Source organism: Hakea prostrata, chromosome 8 (assembly GCF_041222555.1).
Source record: "Hakea prostrata isolate BN-2017 chromosome 8, UWA_Hpros_2, whole genome shotgun sequence".
Taxonomy (NCBI): domain Eukaryota; kingdom Viridiplantae; phylum Streptophyta; class Magnoliopsida; order Proteales; family Proteaceae; genus Hakea; species Hakea prostrata.
Genome location: NC_142607.1, coordinates 9,431,183 through 9,448,685, shown reverse-complemented (window position 1 = coordinate 9,448,685; position 17,503 = coordinate 9,431,183). Strand labels below are relative to the sequence as shown.

General features: G+C 36.0%; 3 protein-coding genes across 4 annotated transcripts in view; all 3 read right to left on the bottom strand.

Annotated features, from left to right (window-relative positions):
• Nucleotides 1–3,571, bottom strand: part of LOC149006738 (PH, RCC1 and FYVE domains-containing protein 1-like) — an 81,499-nt gene extending 77,928 nt beyond the window's left edge. The window contains 2 exon segments of the mRNA XM_089165715.1: nucleotides 2,944–3,254; nucleotides 3,356–3,571. Of these exon segments, the coding sequence (XP_089021841.1) occupies nucleotides 2,944–2,991 (48 nt within the window). The 5' untranslated portion in view covers nucleotides 2,992–3,254; nucleotides 3,356–3,571.
• Nucleotides 3,572–4,812: 1,241 nt separating this feature from the next.
• On the bottom strand, nucleotides 4,813–9,418 carry HVA22A (HVA22 homolog A). Its single transcript, XM_089166787.1, has 5 exons — nucleotides 9,230–9,418; nucleotides 9,007–9,033; nucleotides 8,801–8,923; nucleotides 7,568–7,811; nucleotides 4,813–5,144 (listed from the first exon to the last, which is right to left on the bottom strand). Exons 1-5 carry the CDS (start codon nucleotides 9,283–9,285, stop codon nucleotides 5,070–5,072), a joined length of 525 nt encoding a protein of 174 aa, XP_089022913.1. The 5' UTR covers nucleotides 9,286–9,418; the 3' UTR covers nucleotides 4,813–5,069.
• Nucleotides 9,419–10,283: 865 nt separating this feature from the next.
• LOC149006736 (transcription factor bHLH47-like) lies at nucleotides 10,284–15,411 on the bottom strand. 2 transcript variants are annotated; one of them, XM_089166690.1, is made up of 5 exons: nucleotides 15,123–15,411; nucleotides 14,521–14,612; nucleotides 13,102–13,220; nucleotides 12,285–12,412; nucleotides 10,284–11,377 (listed from the first exon to the last, which is right to left on the bottom strand). In XM_089166690.1, the coding sequence occupies exons 2-5, from the start codon at nucleotides 14,586–14,588 to the stop codon at nucleotides 10,991–10,993; spliced, it is 702 nt and encodes a 233-aa protein (XP_089022816.1). In that variant the 5' UTR covers nucleotides 14,589–14,612; nucleotides 15,123–15,411; the 3' UTR covers nucleotides 10,284–10,990. The 2 variants fall into 2 exon arrangements, with proteins under 2 accessions (XP_089022816.1, XP_089022814.1); XM_089166688.1 differs by having other exon boundaries at nucleotides 10,285–11,377; nucleotides 14,521–14,637.
• Nucleotides 15,412–17,503: the final 2,092 nt, after the last annotated feature.

The window sequence follows — 17,503 nt, the reverse complement described above, 5'->3', positions numbered from 1 at the left end:
TGTTTCCATGAGTAACATGATAAGTAGAAGACACTTGCATGGCTAGGTATCTCCCTAACACACGCCAGTCTCAGACCAATGGTCGTGCACTTTTACTTTTATGAGATGGACCAACGATCCCTTAATTGCGGTCCTCTAGAGAGAGAGGTGACCTACCCTGGAACCCCGGCTGTAATAAGGATGATGATGATATTGATAATAATGTTTAAGAGAGTGGACCTACCCAGAGGAGGCTGATGAGCTTTTAAAGTGAGTTTACCTAAATAGAAACTAGCACAGTTAGCATACTAGTCTGCATACTAAGATATCATATCATTCTGACTATTTGTATATTTTTGTTTCCCCTCATGAGTCGAGTGAACTGGAACTCAGCCCTTTTTAGGGACCTCTCTTCAGATGATCTTATAGAATATGATGGAGCTATTGAGCTGGAGGTACATCCTCAAGCTGAAGCATATGATGCAGAAACCACAGAGCCCTATGAACCACTTGTGACAGTGGCTTACAGATCTTAGATACTCTTTCTAGGTTGACAGTACACTTTCGGGATAAGATACCTATTTTGGGATAGAGTGTTTAAATTTTGAAATTTAAAAGGTTGTAATAACATTATTTAATTAGCTTCCGCTTTCCGCTATTCTTTTGAGAATATTTAGATGTTATTGTATTGTATTGAATGCTATGGTTATGGTATGGTGACATGCAATCCTATGTTCTGTAGACCACATTGCGGCTTGTCAGGTTGGCCCAATACCACTAGGTGGGGTTTGAAATATTAATATGTATTTTGGTGAAAATTCAACGCTCACTGCTTGGAACCACATCAGCACCCCCAACACCCCCCGCCCCCCGGGCAGTCCCTTGAGCAAAAGTCACTTGGTTCAAAGGTCACGTCACTCGCCAAGCCTTCACTGTCTGGAGAACCTTCTCCTGTTGCCTCCCACCCAATCCATGCTCCTCCACTACAACATCCAAGCCAATCCTTCCTACATTTCCTGCACCAAAACTGAATCCAATCCCCACCTCTTCTTTGCCTGTAGCTTTTCTAAATCCATTTGGCTTCTTGGTCTCTCCTCCATCTAGCCAAGATCTAGGCGCCCCCAGACCTTTTCTATCCAGAGCAGCGAATGCCTCCATGTTAGGGGATCTTCAATCACCAGAACCACAGGGAAACATATGTTCGGGGCTTTCATCTCTCACATTTGGATGGAGTACAACCTTCGCCGATGGACCCCCAGATCTCCATCTTTGGATCAAATTTGGAAGGCCATTCCTCCAAGCTCTCCTTTTAGCCTCTTAAAGGCTCTTGTAGATAAACCAAGGAACAAACAATATGTTGTTAGTTGGGGCTTATATAGTTCTATTTATGGTACAATCCCAAACTAATATAGCCTAGTCTCCCCTTCCCCCTTCCCCCGCCCTCTCTCCCCCTCTCTTGTGTTTTCTTCCCTTTGGGGCGTTTATATGTATTTTACTTCAATTAAAAAAAAAAATCAATGTCCACTTAGTTCATTGGGTTTAAGAAGCCTGCCATTCATCAAGATGCCTACCATCATAATTATTCAAAACCCGATGATTTTTGATTGACAAGGAAAGGTAGTCAAAGCAAAATTGCAGAGGGAGAAGGGGCAGATAACCTCCCTTTTGGGGTGGGGGTGATAAGTGATAATCAGGTTACAGATTGGGTCTCTGCGGCAAATTGATGGCGTTCTTAGGTTAGACCAAAACACAGGTTTATCAATAAGTCAACAATTAATAGTATGCTACCCTTAGTTCTTTCTCATCAAGTTTATTCATTATCTTCTGGTCCACCTCCAGCACTTTCGAATAGATCTTTAATGCTTCACAAGATAATTACAAACCATACTTGGTGCAAAAGAGAATAGAATACCATTCTGGCTGTCAGATGTCTTCCTCTCTACATGATATCTGATAAGAAATTCTATTATTAATGTATAATAAGCTTGACAACCAACTTTAATTGCAAGTAGCATAGAGGCAGGATGCACATCATTAGCATTATCCATAGGATATTAAGGAGGAGGGGGCAATGAAATGAAAAGAAAAAAGAAATAAGGAAACTAACAAATTTGAAAATTGTTAATACATTCCACTTGTTGGACAGCAACTTAAGCAATAAAGCCTCGTTCCATTGCATTCAGCCACAGGAGTACTCTTTCACCATTCACTTAAGTTCCTCATGTTATTACAACCCACATCCTTTCAGGCCTTTTCTAACCCATTTAGGTCCTTCAACCTGAATGCATCACTCATTCTCACAGCAGCAATGTCTGGCGTTCCAGTTGGCCAAATAATCTCACCCAAACTTGCCTTACCTAGTCATCACCTACTACGCCTGACCTTAAGTTCCCCCTAGCACATTATTACATTGTTTAGCTTTGTGATACTTCCATCATCTTAACTCAATCAAAGCTCCTGATCCTACATATGTGTCATTACCTGACATGAACTAGTCAATAAAGCTTTGAGCAAGACTACGGCTGGCCATCAATGAACTATGGCAATTTACAACCCAGTATTTATGAACATGGAAATCATTTCCAGTCTCATATTTGGGATTGAACAAGACTATCAGAAACCCCTAACACTATTTAAAGGTCCAGTGGTATCCCTAACTCTAGTTGGTAGGGTTATTACCTGAAAACGATCACTATGAACAATAGGATAATAACTAAGCAAGCTAACAAGATTCTAAAAACAAATTAAAATTAAAAAAAAATAAATAAAGAAGAGAGAAAGAAAACCTAAGCTTACTAATTGTAGCCTAGCTATGAAATTTTCTCAACTGAACGTTAATTTTCTTTTCCTTCTTATTTTCTCTTCTTTTAAAAAAACCTTCTTCACAGTCCTGATAAAAGCATTGAGTTAACACTAAAACTATACATATGAAAAGAACTAGATGAACAATGATAAATCACGTACCTGCTCTACATCCCTTTCAGAAAAACCATTCCTCTGCAAACCAGCCATTCACGTTTCGAGATCAGTAACTGCCCCCGAACAGAACAAAACCCATTTGAACGATACAAGTGATCACGACGATAACAAAGCAATGTCCACATACGCCCCATAAAAACCTTATAGCAACTTCTGAGTTAAATGATTTTGTATTCATTCCATGTAGATAAAGAACTCAAAGTAAATACTCAGGAACTCCATCCAAGATCCCAACCAGAAAGTTTAACGTTTTCCATCCCAAGCTCTTCGAAATCTTTAATCCTCGCCAGCCCAGCCTGAAAACACCATTTAACGCCTAAGGAAGGATCAATGTGGACGATTAATGCAATTTACCTACATTGCTTGAAACATTAAAGGATCTTGGTCAATAATCTACCATTTTTCACAAATCTGAGGTCGGTTAGTTTCAAACAAGGAGGAGAAACCAAAGATTGAAGAGCTAACGGGTTCTGATTCGAAGATATTGCAGATGTCGCAAGGCGTTGAGACAAATAACGCCTGCCAGCTTTCGATCAAAATGAAAGCTGCAAACGCAACGCAGAAGTAAATATTAGTTACGCCTTAACATGCAATTCCTCCCTTCCCCACTCTCCTCTCCCTATGTCTCTCCCTCCCCCTCTCTCTTTCTTTTCCTTTCTTTTCTTGTCTTTTCTTTTCTGTAACTGTTTTTCTTTTTGTATGATCCATTTCCGTCAGCTTTAGTGCCACCTCACCAACCGAATTGGTTTTAGATTTATTTTAAACTTAATGTGATATTTCCATCATGGCATTTGACGATTTTTGGTTTGTGAACATCTGAGTTTTTTTTCGTATGCATTAAAAAAAAAATAATAAAATAATACGGTCATGCAAATGATGCAATACTGATTTTGAATTTTCTTTCAAACTATTTTAATTTAAAATAAATTACCTACACATCCACAAGATTCACTTTTACCTCCTAAAACTTATCATATTACAACTGCCCTCCTATGCGGAAGACTGTAAGTCTGTAAGCATTAAAATGAAAAAGGACATATTTGCCCATGTCAAATTTTTTTATAAGTAAGAAAAAAGATTTTAAAAGTACTTAAAAATCAATCATTGATGCTCTTCACTTTTTTTTTTTCTTTTTCTTTTATTTATCTTTGAAAGTCAAGATGGATTTAAGGATAAATAAGGACAGTCTAGAAATTTCGAAAATAAAATATATGTTCAGTTGTCACTTAATTCCATTATTATAATAATAATAAAATTGTTACCAAAAATAGAGAGATTTTTGTACATTTACAAAAAGGCATTCGAATCAACAGTGTGCTTTGTACATATTTACCAAAAGCAAAGAAATATCGCTATACATCCCTGTGTCTCAAATGCCCCGCTATAACTCGCTTTTCAGTTATCTTGGATGAATTGTTACCAATAAAATAAATAAATACTATAGTGGTCCATTGAAAAGTGAAAATTTCATTGTTGTTGTACATTTATCTTAAAACAATCTTTGAAAGGAAAAAATACAGCATAGAAGGTTATTTACTCATGTGTAACTTCCATAAATAGATGTAGAGCTACAAAAAATAAATGTCTTGCCCAATTAAAAAGTAAAAATACTTGAGGATGCAACTGTCATTTCGTACAATCTTGTATCGGAGCTTTATGCCATATGCAACCTAATTACATTATCTTTCCCTTAGATACACAAAGATTATTTTGAAGTATGGGCGTTTATACACTAAGAGCATACGATGAAATCTACGAGGTGGTCATTATGATGCCTTATTGTGATGATTAATAATGTAATTGATAAAATGCATTTTATATAAATTACCACTTATCAATTCTTACTCTCAAAGGTACGAGCATCTCTTTGCTTTCTTCTTTTCTTTTCTTTTTTCATAAGTTCAAGAGCCGTTTGTTCTCTCTTCATCATATTCACCTCTTGTACAGTATAAATAAAGATCACATTAAAAGCCCACAAACTTGTATACAAGGAGGAAAGCAAAGCCAATTTCAAAGTCAGGAGGACAACATCACACATCCACAGGAAATATTACACTACTGTACGGTGGTGCTTCAGCTAGGAAAGTTGACAAGAAAGAAAATTACTATGTTCAGTATCTATAGTCATCACCATCAAAGATCATGTAATTGCTACCCCTAGTCCTGGATGCCATCCCTTTATCGGCCTGAAAAGCAAAATCATGCAAAGTTAACTTTGATAATAACAAAATTAACTACGACAAGTAAAGAGGTTTATTGAATAGAAGGAACCCTCCAGGCTCCAATTTTAATGTATACTTCTAGTGATGTTTAGTAAAGCCAGAGGATTCTGTGAGTAAACTCATTAGTCCCTACATATCCAATTTGTGTGAAACCCCTTCAACTAGCAAACATGTAAAGTTAGGGTCACCGGGGTATCATTCCGTTGCCCAACTTTTGTTGCAGTTCTTTTGTCAATCCCACCCCAAAAAGAGAGTTTTAATCACTCGTAGACAACGTTTGGTGTGTGATCTTTTCGCTACATGACAGGGCTTTATGACTGAAAATCATTAAATGAAAACATGTAACCTAAGGAACAACCAAGACATCCTTAACTAACTAGGCAGCCAAAGGTTAGAACTGAGATGTTAACCCTTTCTGTTTTGACACAATGGCAAGCAAACTTAAAATTACAGATGCTCAGAATTTTAAGCAAAGAGATTAGATTAGTGGAAAACAGATATTCATCACAAAGACGACCTAAAATAAACAAGCATCAAAATGTTTTCAAACATGATTCAACTTTAGTTTGAATGGAACAGAGCTTCATGTTAAAGGTAATGAGTTTAATCCCAACTTATCATGTCCTAAAAGATGAAGAGCATGTTGTCAGGTATGCCATCAATGGCAAGCTCCACAACAATGCCAATATACCAGTGTATGACTCAAACATGGAGTCTCTGGTTGGATTCCAGTGGGGACAGGATTCAAAAGTTTTGGGGGACTTGATGTTCAGGCAGCAGCATCCAAACATTCTCGGCATGGTCTCACATCTTGACAGGTGCTGCTGTCCTCAGTTTCAACCAGTACAATTTAGCATAATTAAATTGAAAACAGAAAATCAGGAACCCAGAACAGTTTGTGAAGCCAACGTACCTAATGCAAAATCTACCTTGAACCAGGGAACCAGCAGAAGAATGACTAAAGCAGGATCAACAACAACAATAACAACAAACTTAGCCTTATACAGAATTCATAGGGCCTGCTAGATGGACCCAACACAAAAGAAGAGGTGAGAGAAGAGGATGGGAAACATTTGTCCTTTTTGGTCAGCCACTTACACGTACGTATAATAAAGCAACCCAAACCTAATCTAAGTAAGAAACTAAAGATTCCTAGAAAAGCGAACTACTAATTATAGAATCCATACAAAGAAACTTCTAGAGCTAAGCAACTACTTTCACAAGGTTTCTGAAGTAGAAACTAGATACATGTCTAAAAGGAAGCTAACTGGGCCTTCAATCTACTAGAAAGTTCTACTGATCCTGCAGCTTCTTGCCATCAAGGACTTCTAAAATAGGAGCATACATGATGTAATCTTGACCCAGAAAACTGTTCATGTGAACAATAACTTCGTTTTCCTAAATCTAATTTTGTCTTTCCTTTATGCTTTGATCTACATCAGCACCACCCCCTCTCCAAGATTACATAAGTAATAACTAGCCTATCAGTTCATTGACCCTTTCATCAATAATCAAATAGAGAATTTGTTGATTGTTGATGCAAATAGCAAGAAAGAAGATTTATTTAAGCAAGGATGACACAGAATTAAAGTCATTCACACCAAAGTGTTAGATCCATGGTGAAGCTGAAGATGATTCAACACATGATGGAAGAACAATACACTGAAGATTTCTAAAGAACACCCAAACAAAACTCTCAGCAAGAACTTCCCCCTGAAAACCTTAACATGAAAAATGTCAAAATCATACTTCGCTTTCTTACATACTGTTGTAAGTTCGAGAGATTGTTGCTCAGAAAATATTCATAGGGGCTAATGGGGGGAGTATTTATAGTTAACAGTGAGTAAGTCCTACTCTGAGTAGAAAAAGAATACAAAAACATGTAGGGATAGAAAAACTAATGCTCTATTTATTAGGAAACTAGTCTAACAAGAATAGGAAACCAAAATAGAAAAGATGAAAAATGAAAAACATAATTAAAAGAGTTGTCCTATATCCAATTAGGAAACCTCTCAATCTAATGCTAGCACTAGATAGCATCAGATTGAGAGGGATATTTCCATCTCACGACACATAAATAACAGGAAAATAAAATAAGGCAACTCCAAGTCAGCTGAAGCCCTCTTCCTTGAACACCCTGTAAAAAATGCCCATGGGGAACACCCAAACACCCACCCACGCACACACAACAAAAAGTAAATAATGAAGAAATGTAAACAAAGAGAGAATAGAACTTTCTGAATTAGCTTTACAGCTTATATTGGGAACTGACTCCTAAATTCAGTACTGCCTATACTAAAGAAGAGCCCTTTATACACATTTTACAACTACTTCCAAAGACGACTAGAAGAAAAAGTCTCAAATCAATTCATGGTCATTGAGCTTACCTTACTAACGAGCTTCTCAAATGCTTCTGTCCCATTCTCTTCAATGTATTTCTCTGCAGCTGTTAAAATGTCATCTGGTTTACTGAAAATATCCTTCTTTCGCGGGATGTACCAGATATTTACAGTTCGTGGGTTCACATAGAGAGGTCTAACAAAATGCTCATATACATATGCAGCTCCACTGAAGTATGGCAAAACCAACCAGCAGGAGACAATTAATTTTGCATAAGACCAAAACGGAAGCCTGCCTCAGAGATGAAGAAATTTAAGTTATATTAAAGGAAAACAGAAGCACACAACACAAAAGCCTAAAAGGATAATTACTGGGGTACAACCAACTAACTACAAACAAACAAAAGGATGATACAGCAAAAACCAGGGGATGAAGAAACAAACATCAAATGGATGATACAACAAAAGCCAGCCTCAAAAGAAACATCTAACAAAAATCAATAGGTAGTTAAATCTCATAGATTGAAAGATCATGCCAAAAGTCCAAATAATTATAATCAATAAAAGTCCAAATAATTATAATCAATAAAAGCAACAGTTCCTTTATAAATTTACTTTTAAAATAAAATGTAAGAAAGTAACAACAATAGATTCAGTAAGTTCTCAAACAAACGAGAGGCATTTCACTTTTTACATTGGAAAAACATCCATTACTTGGTTTGCAATATGGCATCAAAAGCAACAACCTAGCTACAAGATGCGAGCATGAATATCCTCAATTTTCACACTTCAATCTTCTAGTTGAAGAAGTAATGAGTGTTCCAACTTTTAAAAACTAGCTCTAGAAAATGAATCAGTGAGTTCGATTAACCCTGAAACAAAACTTGAATCAACAAGTCAGTACCCTTTTCCCTTCTTTTGGTTCATCAAGTTCTTTCAGCCCTTCACAGCTTTCTTTAGTGTTGAGCCGTGTCTGAAAAGAGACTTCAGCCTGATACTTTTGAGTCAAATTCATGGTTTAGGCTAAAGTTCAAAGAGTTTGTACCTCAAAAAAATTTCCACATAAAACAACATCATCATTGATAATAGGTTTCTTTTGCTGTTAATTAGTGCTCCACTGCTCCTAAAATCGGTCAAAAAGCATGAAACCAAGGGGCTTGTAGGTTACAAATGTGTAATCAATTATATAATCAAACCAATATCTCGACGTCAATTTAGGATATAAACAAAATCTTAGAGATTATTAAACCACCTAAAACAAATTTTGTTAGAGAAAATTACCACTCAATAAGTTTAGCAAAGGTGAGCTCGAAGAGAGTAATCATGGAATATAGAACCCAGTAAGTTAGCCATTGCTGGTCGTCTACACGAGACTTGGTCTCAATTGCTCTAATTGAGGCATATCTGTTCACAAACCAAACAACAGAACCATAACTTGAGCAACCAAACTACCTGCATTTTACATAAATGAGAAGAAATCCACTTACAGAGGATACGCCAGAGTAACCAAGGGCCTGTGGATCGAACACAGACAACCAAGTTATAAAACGAAAACATTGCGTTGCTCTCCAGCAATAATATAATCAAAAGGGGAAAAAATCAAGCATCCATGACTTTTCATCAGCAAAAGCAAGAGAAACAGGAAAAAGGGTTTACAAAAATTTTTCAGAACAAGAGTTCTAAACGGGAAATGTAATGTGGAAAACATACCCGGCAAGAACATCAAAGTTCTTTGCCACCACCTTGAGAAAACTTCCAGATCCCATCTCCTAGAATTTCTTACCTTCCTGTCTGATCTGAAACTTCTACAACTGATATTTTCAGAGTCTAGAAGAGTGTAAACCAGTGTGAATGAATTTGTGACCAGAGATAAGGAAAGTGGAGAGAATCCGAAGGGGAAAACAAGTTAAAAATAAAAGTGAAAAAGCAATTTTATTTTTCTCTCTTTTTCAAGGACTCGATTCTGGGGAATAATCAATAAAGCCATACGTGAAACGTGTCACGCAAGATTTTCGAACCCGCTAATCAGTGGGTCCCAAAATGTAAATTGTTGTATAAAAATAACTTGAAATTTACAGCGCCACCCTTAACTTGAGTTATTCAAATTATCTTCAACTTATCAATTAGACTTTCTGTAGAAAATATACGTATATATGTCATTGACAACTCTTGTCATTAAAAAATTAAAATTAAGGGTTAATATAAACAAATTAAATTTAAATAAATACCTTTAAATGAAAAATTTTAAGCTCAATTTATCTTCATCTTCTTCTATAGCTATTATTTTTCTTTCATTTTTACATCTTCATAATTTTTATTTTTATACAAATATTCTTTTGTTGTCCTTTATCATCTCGTTAGAATGTAAGGAAATACTGAAAATATAAATGAAAATTAACTAAAATTAATGATATCAATAATTAAGAATTAAATTAATAAATTAAATAATTCAAAAGATCATATTAATATTAGGTAATAAAGGGATAAAAGTGAATTTCCCTAATAATTATTGATTGGCCAGCTGGTTTCCACCTACTTGCAACTTCTTCTTACCCGCCGCGACAACGAACGATGAAGAACAGATTAATTATAAATTTTTTTTGGCAAGAGATTAATTATAATTAATAGGATATAAAACAACACTTAAAGTCGTAATTAAACCGAGATTCATCCACCCAGTGCCAGTTTGTCAGCCTGACCGCGAAACTTTGTGTACGCTGTCTGCTGTCATAGAATCTATGTATTTTGTCGTTTGTACACTTGTACGGCTGGATTTGCCCTTGACGGTGTTATTTTCTACCTTAAATTATTATCTTTCATTTATAAGTCTTTTCACATCTTTCCATGGACGAAAAAAGCAGTGGAAGATCAACTCAAATCACATTTCACTCAACTCTTCACATGGTATATAGAATAAAGTTCATCTTCTTCTTTACTCATTTCGCAGATAGTGTGATAATCTCCTTAATGTGGGCAAGCATGAGGAGACAAGTAGTGAATCATCCTCCTGCTGTTGACAATGAATCCTGGATAGTAGAACCATTAAAAATTCTACGAAAAAAAAGGAAAAAAGGAAGAAAAACATTGAACCTACACTTGCATAAAATGATAAAATAGACAATCCTCATCCAGGAAAAGCAACCCCAGCCTTACCCAGGATTTCCCTGAAAGGAGGCATCAATATTGATACAGATAGGGAACCAACTAAAATGACCACCGAAATTATGATTAGAAAATGGAAGCTCTGAATAGGCTGGCTTATATCTGATGCAAGAACAGAATGCTGTGTATGTGAAAGAGAGAGAGAGAGAGGGGCATACAGTCAGCATTTGATCAAATATTAGATTAACAAAACGCATGGTAAGACAATACAACCTGCCTTCCACTCATACTAACCACCAAGAGATAATTACAAACTACACATTGTCCAACATGGAAATCCTTTTGGCCCCAATGCTACTACTCAAATCGTCAATCCTCAGGAGCTGGCTGTTTAAGAAGGAGCCTTGACGGCCATGAATCTGATGGGGTAGGATACCGAGCATGTGGCTTGCTCACGTTTGAGGAAGGCTTTGGAGTACTAGTAGTTTCAGGCTCTGAGTAACCATGACGCTCGTGAAACGGAATTACAAAAACTGGACTTACGACAGCTGACTGCGGCAGTGCAGGGTCCATGATGGGCAATGTGAGGCAGCCCTCTGACAACTGTGATCCTATGTTCTTGTGCTGCACTGGTGCTGAATCTGCATCCCAAGTGGGTTTTAGCTGAGTCCTATCCTGTAGCTCAGTCCTCAACTTCTCAATCTCTGCTTCGAGGACAGAATTCTCGTCTTTCAGCTCATTCTTCTCAGTAGTCACCTGTTTCATTGATCATCCAAGTAAGATATAAGGTTCAGAATGGACTGTGAAGTAAATACAAACACACAAACCTTACTTCCCAGCAAAATGTTAAAATAAATAATGGAAGCTAAGGGAAGGATTACACACTTCATATTCATCAAATAAATTTGCTAGTATGAACAGTTTGGTCTCAGGTTGCAGCATTGCTACACCATCCTGTGTGTGTTGTTTGAAATAGTAAAAGGCCAAAGAAAAGAAAGGGGGAGGGGTGTTGAAGAGCTCATTGCATTCTGAAGGCTAGATTAAAGTGAACTGAGCCTCCAGTCTCTCATTTATTTTCCAGAACGCAATTCAAAGTTAAGCAATGGGTTAATCCAGAAATCCCCATCATGAAAATTGTCAGTCCTAGCTGAGTTGACAGGGGTAATCTAACAATCAGAGACATCCTCTTGTAGTGGGTAATTGGATTGAGTGGTTGAAACTGAAGCAGCTTTAGTCATCAAGTGACTGAGTTCAGGAATTTGGTTGTCTTCACTATTTCCATCTCATAAGCAAAGGAAGCTTCATTCAACATGTGGAAACGATTCTTCTAGTTGGAGCTAAGACAAGCTAATGGTGGGAGTAGATAATAGAATCTCCTTCTATTTATCCTTTTTCTTTTTCCCCGTTGTGCCGTAGTAGCATCAGAGTTAATTTGTCCTGATCTTTAGGTTCTGTTTTGTTATCATATGAAACTTTATGTTGCTTTGCTTTTCCTGACCAAAATTGATAATTGTCAAATCAAAACAAACAAGGAGAAAACATAAGAAGAAAAGAGCCCATTCAGTTCAAACATCAAGAAAATGAAAAATGGAAAGACAATGATTCTGCTGCCATGGAACACAAGAATGAGGAAGAAACCAAGCATGGGGTTTCAGAAGCTCACATAGTTAGATTCAGATAAAAGTGCTGCATTTTCCCTTTTGAGAAATTCAACCTGAGCTAGCATATCACGGAGGAACCGAGTCGCCTCATCTAATACAGATGCCTTGCCACTGTTCTGCCGAGCTGATTCTGTAAAATAGAAGTAGTTCTTTCATAAGTTTTACAGCTTGTAACCCAAATTCTACGGAGCCCAACAATTGAGAGAAAGATAATATGCTCCAATAATTTGACATTTTTTTCCCGGATGGTTGGTAAGAGAGCGAGGTTTTTACAAAAGGTTCTGGTCAACCAAATCATGATCACCGCATATCGATCAAGAATTGCGACACATTAGGTAAGGGGCACTTCAGGAGATATTTGTTTTTCACAAAGCTTGAATAAGTATGGGCCAGGTATAAATAAATTTTTTTTTTTTTTAAAGGCTTGTTCCCAGTGCACAAGGCTCCCAGTATAGCAGGATCAGATGTATGCAGCCTTACCCCTGTTACCAGAGAGACTGTTTCTAGGACTTGAACCGGTGGCCAAGCGTTTAGCAAGTGTGATTGATGCACCAAGCACCACCTTCAGAGACCCTTAAGAAGGTTCAGCTTTGCTGCTGTAAGCTGAAGAAATTACAGGCCACCAGTCAAACACACTGCTCATATAAGACCCTACAAGGCATGCCAAACCAACCCTTATAGAGCAAAAACAGATTACACATTAAACCTGCAAGAGAACCGTTCCTACTAATTGTCTTTTGGGCCATTATGTGTGAGTACCAGCCATCATGTAAACTACATGTGCTGCAGAAGAAAATATTAAATGGGAGGAAAAGTTACCAAGTGCATTGCCCAACTCAAGGAAAAGCTCATTCAAATGGTCACGTTTAAGCTTCTCTCTCTCGGCCTTGTGGATTTTCTTTGGGATTTTTCCATTGTTCCTTTTATTGATGGTAGACCTACACCACAGAAACTTTTTAGCTAACAACTATAGACACAAGACCTGTCGGTCAAACATATAAAAGATCATGTGATAAGAGTCCAAACATATAAAGATTATGTAATAAGAATGCAAATATATAAGATTATGTAATTAGATATAGATTTATGAAACTAACAAACTAATCCACCAGAAAGAGAAATGTGGGGAAGGTTTTGTGACCATATCAAACTCATGGATTGAAATTAGTTTCACAGGTGAACACTGACAAAGTAAAATAAATAATAAACAAAAAGTACAGCTAACATAGACTATGGCTATAGATGAGCACAAAGTAGAATCTCACATATCATTTATCTCCATCTGCAGAACATCAAAATGCATTTTCTACAAATCTGAAGTACTGGACTGAAAATCAAATCAAGGTATGTCAAGAGGCTAACAACACAGATGCTAATAAGTGCTACAGTATTTAATGACAGCCTATGCAGGTTTTGGTTCCTCCCCTCAGTTGAAAACTTTACATAGGAAATCACAACTCATAACCACAAGGCCCCAAATGAATTTCCAAAAGAACATCTCCAACAGAAGAAGAAAACCATTCAGATGACCAAGGGACAGGAAGATAATATTGTCCAGGATAATAAAGCAATGATGCAATCAGCTATTAAATCAGTTGAGAAAACTTCACCAATGCAACATCCCAGAAACCAAGATCAGCATGTGGAGGTTTCTCCAACGTGTACATTTAACAATATGGAAACTAATCATATGACAAAAGCAGTTCGGGACTTGTTAAGAGCCTAACAAAGACCCAACTCTAGTTCTAGTTCCATAATTGTTCAAGCCTTGTGAAAAGCAAATATCTGGAACTATGAATGCCATTTTGATGTCTTACTTGGAGGATCTCGCTTATATATGTAAAAGAGAATATCTGGAAGCACAAATGATCGCTTTTACATCAAATAATTTAAGACAGTCTATGAATCGTTTAAATTCCAAGTTATTATCTATCATAGTAAATATCATGAACATGCCTTCCCCACAAATGAGGGCGATTCACATTTAATACCATCTAGATTTTCTAACAGAAGTACTACATCAGACAGCATGTCTGAATGGGCCTTCTGGCATGCATTGGTGGGGCTCCATCAGGGATAATTAGATAGTTTTGTTTAATCTTAAACCTCACATAAGTTTAAAAATACTTACACAACAAAGCAATCATGCAACTACTAATTAAGATGATATCCCCAAAAATTGAATATCTTTAACACCAGAAGGTCCCAGAAAAGGCACCCCGGGTAAAGGAGACTGACCTGCCAGCCGGTTTATCACCCATGGCATTGACTTCCTTAGCCATTGGAACAGCAGCATCCGCAACCATGCTCTAATATCAGGTCACCAGCTTCTACAAAGGTAAGCAGCGACTTTTTCTGTTAAAATCAAACATAAAAAAAAATGCAAAAATCAATTCAAAATCGTAACTTGAATCAAATTTCTTTGTAAGAAAAACATAAAAATTTGAAACTGGAAAAAAAAATTAAATTTTACTTAAGAAGTTAAGATCAATAAATCAAATTCTTTGTAAGCAAAACATAAGATTTGAAGTATCTGAAGAAAAATAAGATTCTCATTCAAGATCAATAATATGTGGTCTACAGTTGGTTATGTAGAAACAACTTCGATTATAGGGAGGAGAAAAACTAACAAATATGAAATTGAGTTCCTACAGCAAACCCTAGTACCAAAAAATTTCAACTTTTAACATGCTATTGTGAATCAAAAGCACGAAGAAAAGACATGTAAAACAAACAAACCAAAAAAACAACAGAAAACAGCTGCCAAGGAAAAGAACAGGAAAAATTAACGAAAAATGTATCAGCAGATCCAGGAGAGTAGATGATTAAAGCAAACTTACCTTCAAAGATTCAGAAATTGCAGTAGGAGAGAGGAACAGCCATCCAAGAAGAGCAAATTAAGAACTAATCAAATAAGTACTCAAAATAAAAGAATTCCAGTAATGAAGAAAGGGTTAAATCAAAGAAACAAGGCGTTGATGAAGTAAATGGAGAGTGACAAATGGGATGAAGAGGGAAAGAATCACAGAAGAAATTGAATATCTGGGGTGGGTGGTTTGTCGCTTATCGTGCGCTAAGGTTGCAGAAGAAATTGTGGGCCGAGTGAGTTTTCGATCCACGCGGTGCGTGTGGCGCGCAGCCGCCTTTTAATACTATCCAATCCATGTGCACGAGTTTATCACGCGCTTCTAGCTTCCTTGTTGGTCTTTACTGTTTAAATCCACAGCAAAGCCGTGCGTATACCACACGACGCAGCTTTGTCGAGCCAACCGTGTAGATTTGTCCCCATCCATACGGGTAGTATCCATGTGGGGACTTGTGTTGCGTGGCACAAACATAGTTGTGCTCTCTAGGAGTTCAAATCATCTCCCCCCACCGGGTGGTCGTCCAATGGCTATTGACCACAAGGGGGCCTACAGGATTAAGGTGATGAATTTTTTTAAAAGCCGTCAGAGGAGATGATCCACTCAGTGTTATGGATTGAATAGTTTGAAAATAAGGGTGCAGATAGGTAGGTAATTTCGCTTCTGAATTCCAATTCGTATCCATTTTTTTGGTATTTAAATCCGTTACCAATAGAATGAAGATATGGTATACCTTTTTTTTTCATATTATTATAAATATTTTTTGAATTTATTTTTATAAAAATTTTACTTGAGATATGTGAATGCTTTTTTAGATTTTCTACTAAAATAACTATAAAGAAAAATCAACAATGAAGAAATTTAAGAAAACCAAATACTAAAATGAGTAAAAAAAAATAGAAAAGTTACTAAGTTCTTAAATTTCAAATTTAATTCACATACATAAAATGGTAATGATGTCACCAAGTAGTCATAAATTTGTACTCAAACTTGCATTCATACCATTTAAAAAAATCTATTTTAAGAATTTAACTATTGGAATATCATCTGAATCTAAATGAATCCGTTCGAAAACCAATCCAATATGTAATAATTCTCAATTTTTTATATAAATCTACTATTAAAAAAAAAGAGAGAGAATAATCCCTTTCTTTCATCTTTGTGAATGTTTTCCACCATTTAGTGGTCGGTCTTTATTTTCCCTCCAGTGTCTAGACTACCACATTTGTAATTTTTCTTTAAAAATAAAATATATAATTTTTTATTATTCCCATTACATAGACAATGTTTGATTATTAAAAATTAGACTACTTCTTAAAGGAGTTGAAAGGCCATTTGTCACTGAGAGATTTTATATTTCTATCTCCTACCAGCATGTAAAAGACCTTAGGTTTCTAGAACTAAATTTTTCATGATAGAAATCATTTTCACCATATTATAAGGAGGTGGGTTAAGGGACTTAATTATAATAATAGAGTAAAGAATGTATATTTAATTACTGATATTTCAAAAAATATTGGTGTTTCATTTTTTAAATGATACACTCATATGAAACAAAAATAAATTAATGCTCAAAACTTTACACTAGGTATTGTCCAAAAAAAAATGACAATCTCATAACATTAATTTTGAATATCAAAAGAAGATGGGAAGATCATTTATAGTTTTGTTTAAGTAAATTTAATTGTTAAGATCATTGTAGGATTGCTCAATCGGTAAGACCAATGCTTCTTAGTGAAGAGGTCATGAATTCAACTATGCCTAATGATATACTATATAACACCCTAATCCCTAATATATAAAACTCTTGTGTTCCAAAAAAAAGAAAATTAAATTTTTATTTTTTGGTAAGAAGAAAATTAACTTTTAAGCATCCTAATTAGGCAGTCAAGAAATGGAAAATCATATTTTTAGAGCCTGTTTAGTTACTTGAGTTTGAGATTTCAAATATCTGGAGATTTCAAATATCTGGAATCATGGTTCATAAAATTAACTATTTGGTTAACCTGAATATGTGGTTCGGGGAGTTTCGTTAATGTGATTTTGTGAATGCACAAATGTTTAGCACTTTTATTGTAAGGATGAAATCTTCGGATTTCACCTCATACCTATAAATCTATAGATTCACGTTTTTAGTGTAAAAATGTGAATTCCAAGATTTCATGAATCTAGATATTCAAAATATCAAACGGGTATAAATTTTCCATTTATGAATCTATAGATTTGAAATTTCTGTATCATATAACCAATCATACCCTTATAGAATTACATGGTAGATTGATATCCAATTATAAGAATTTAGAGTCAAATCCTCATGGCTTGTCTGATTTCTAACCCTAGTTATTCCTTCCCCATAA

Coding starts and splice junctions, on each gene's coding strand:
- HVA22A (XM_089166787.1), bottom strand. CDS start 9,285: ATGGGATCTGGAAGTTTTCTCAAGGTGGTGGCAAAGAACTTTGATGTT. Junction 9,034..9,229: donor AACTTTGATGTTCTTGCCGG/GTATGTTTTCCA, acceptor TTCGATCCACAG/GCCCTTGGTTACTCTGGCGT. Junction 7,812..8,800: donor TTTGCTAAACTTATTGAGTG/GTAATTTTCTCT, acceptor TCTCTGAGGCAG/GCTTCCGTTTTGGTCTTATG.
- LOC149006736 (XM_089166690.1), bottom strand. CDS start 14,588: ATGGTTGCGGATGCTGCTGTTCCAATGGCTAAGGAAGTCAATGCCATG. Junction 12,413..13,101: donor TGAGTTGGGCAATGCACTTG/GTAACTTTTCCT, acceptor TCTATTTTACAG/AATCAGCTCGGCAGAACAGT. Junction 11,378..12,284: donor TTTTATCTGAATCTAACTAT/GTGAGCTTCTGA, acceptor TCAATGAAACAG/GTGACTACTGAGAAGAATGA.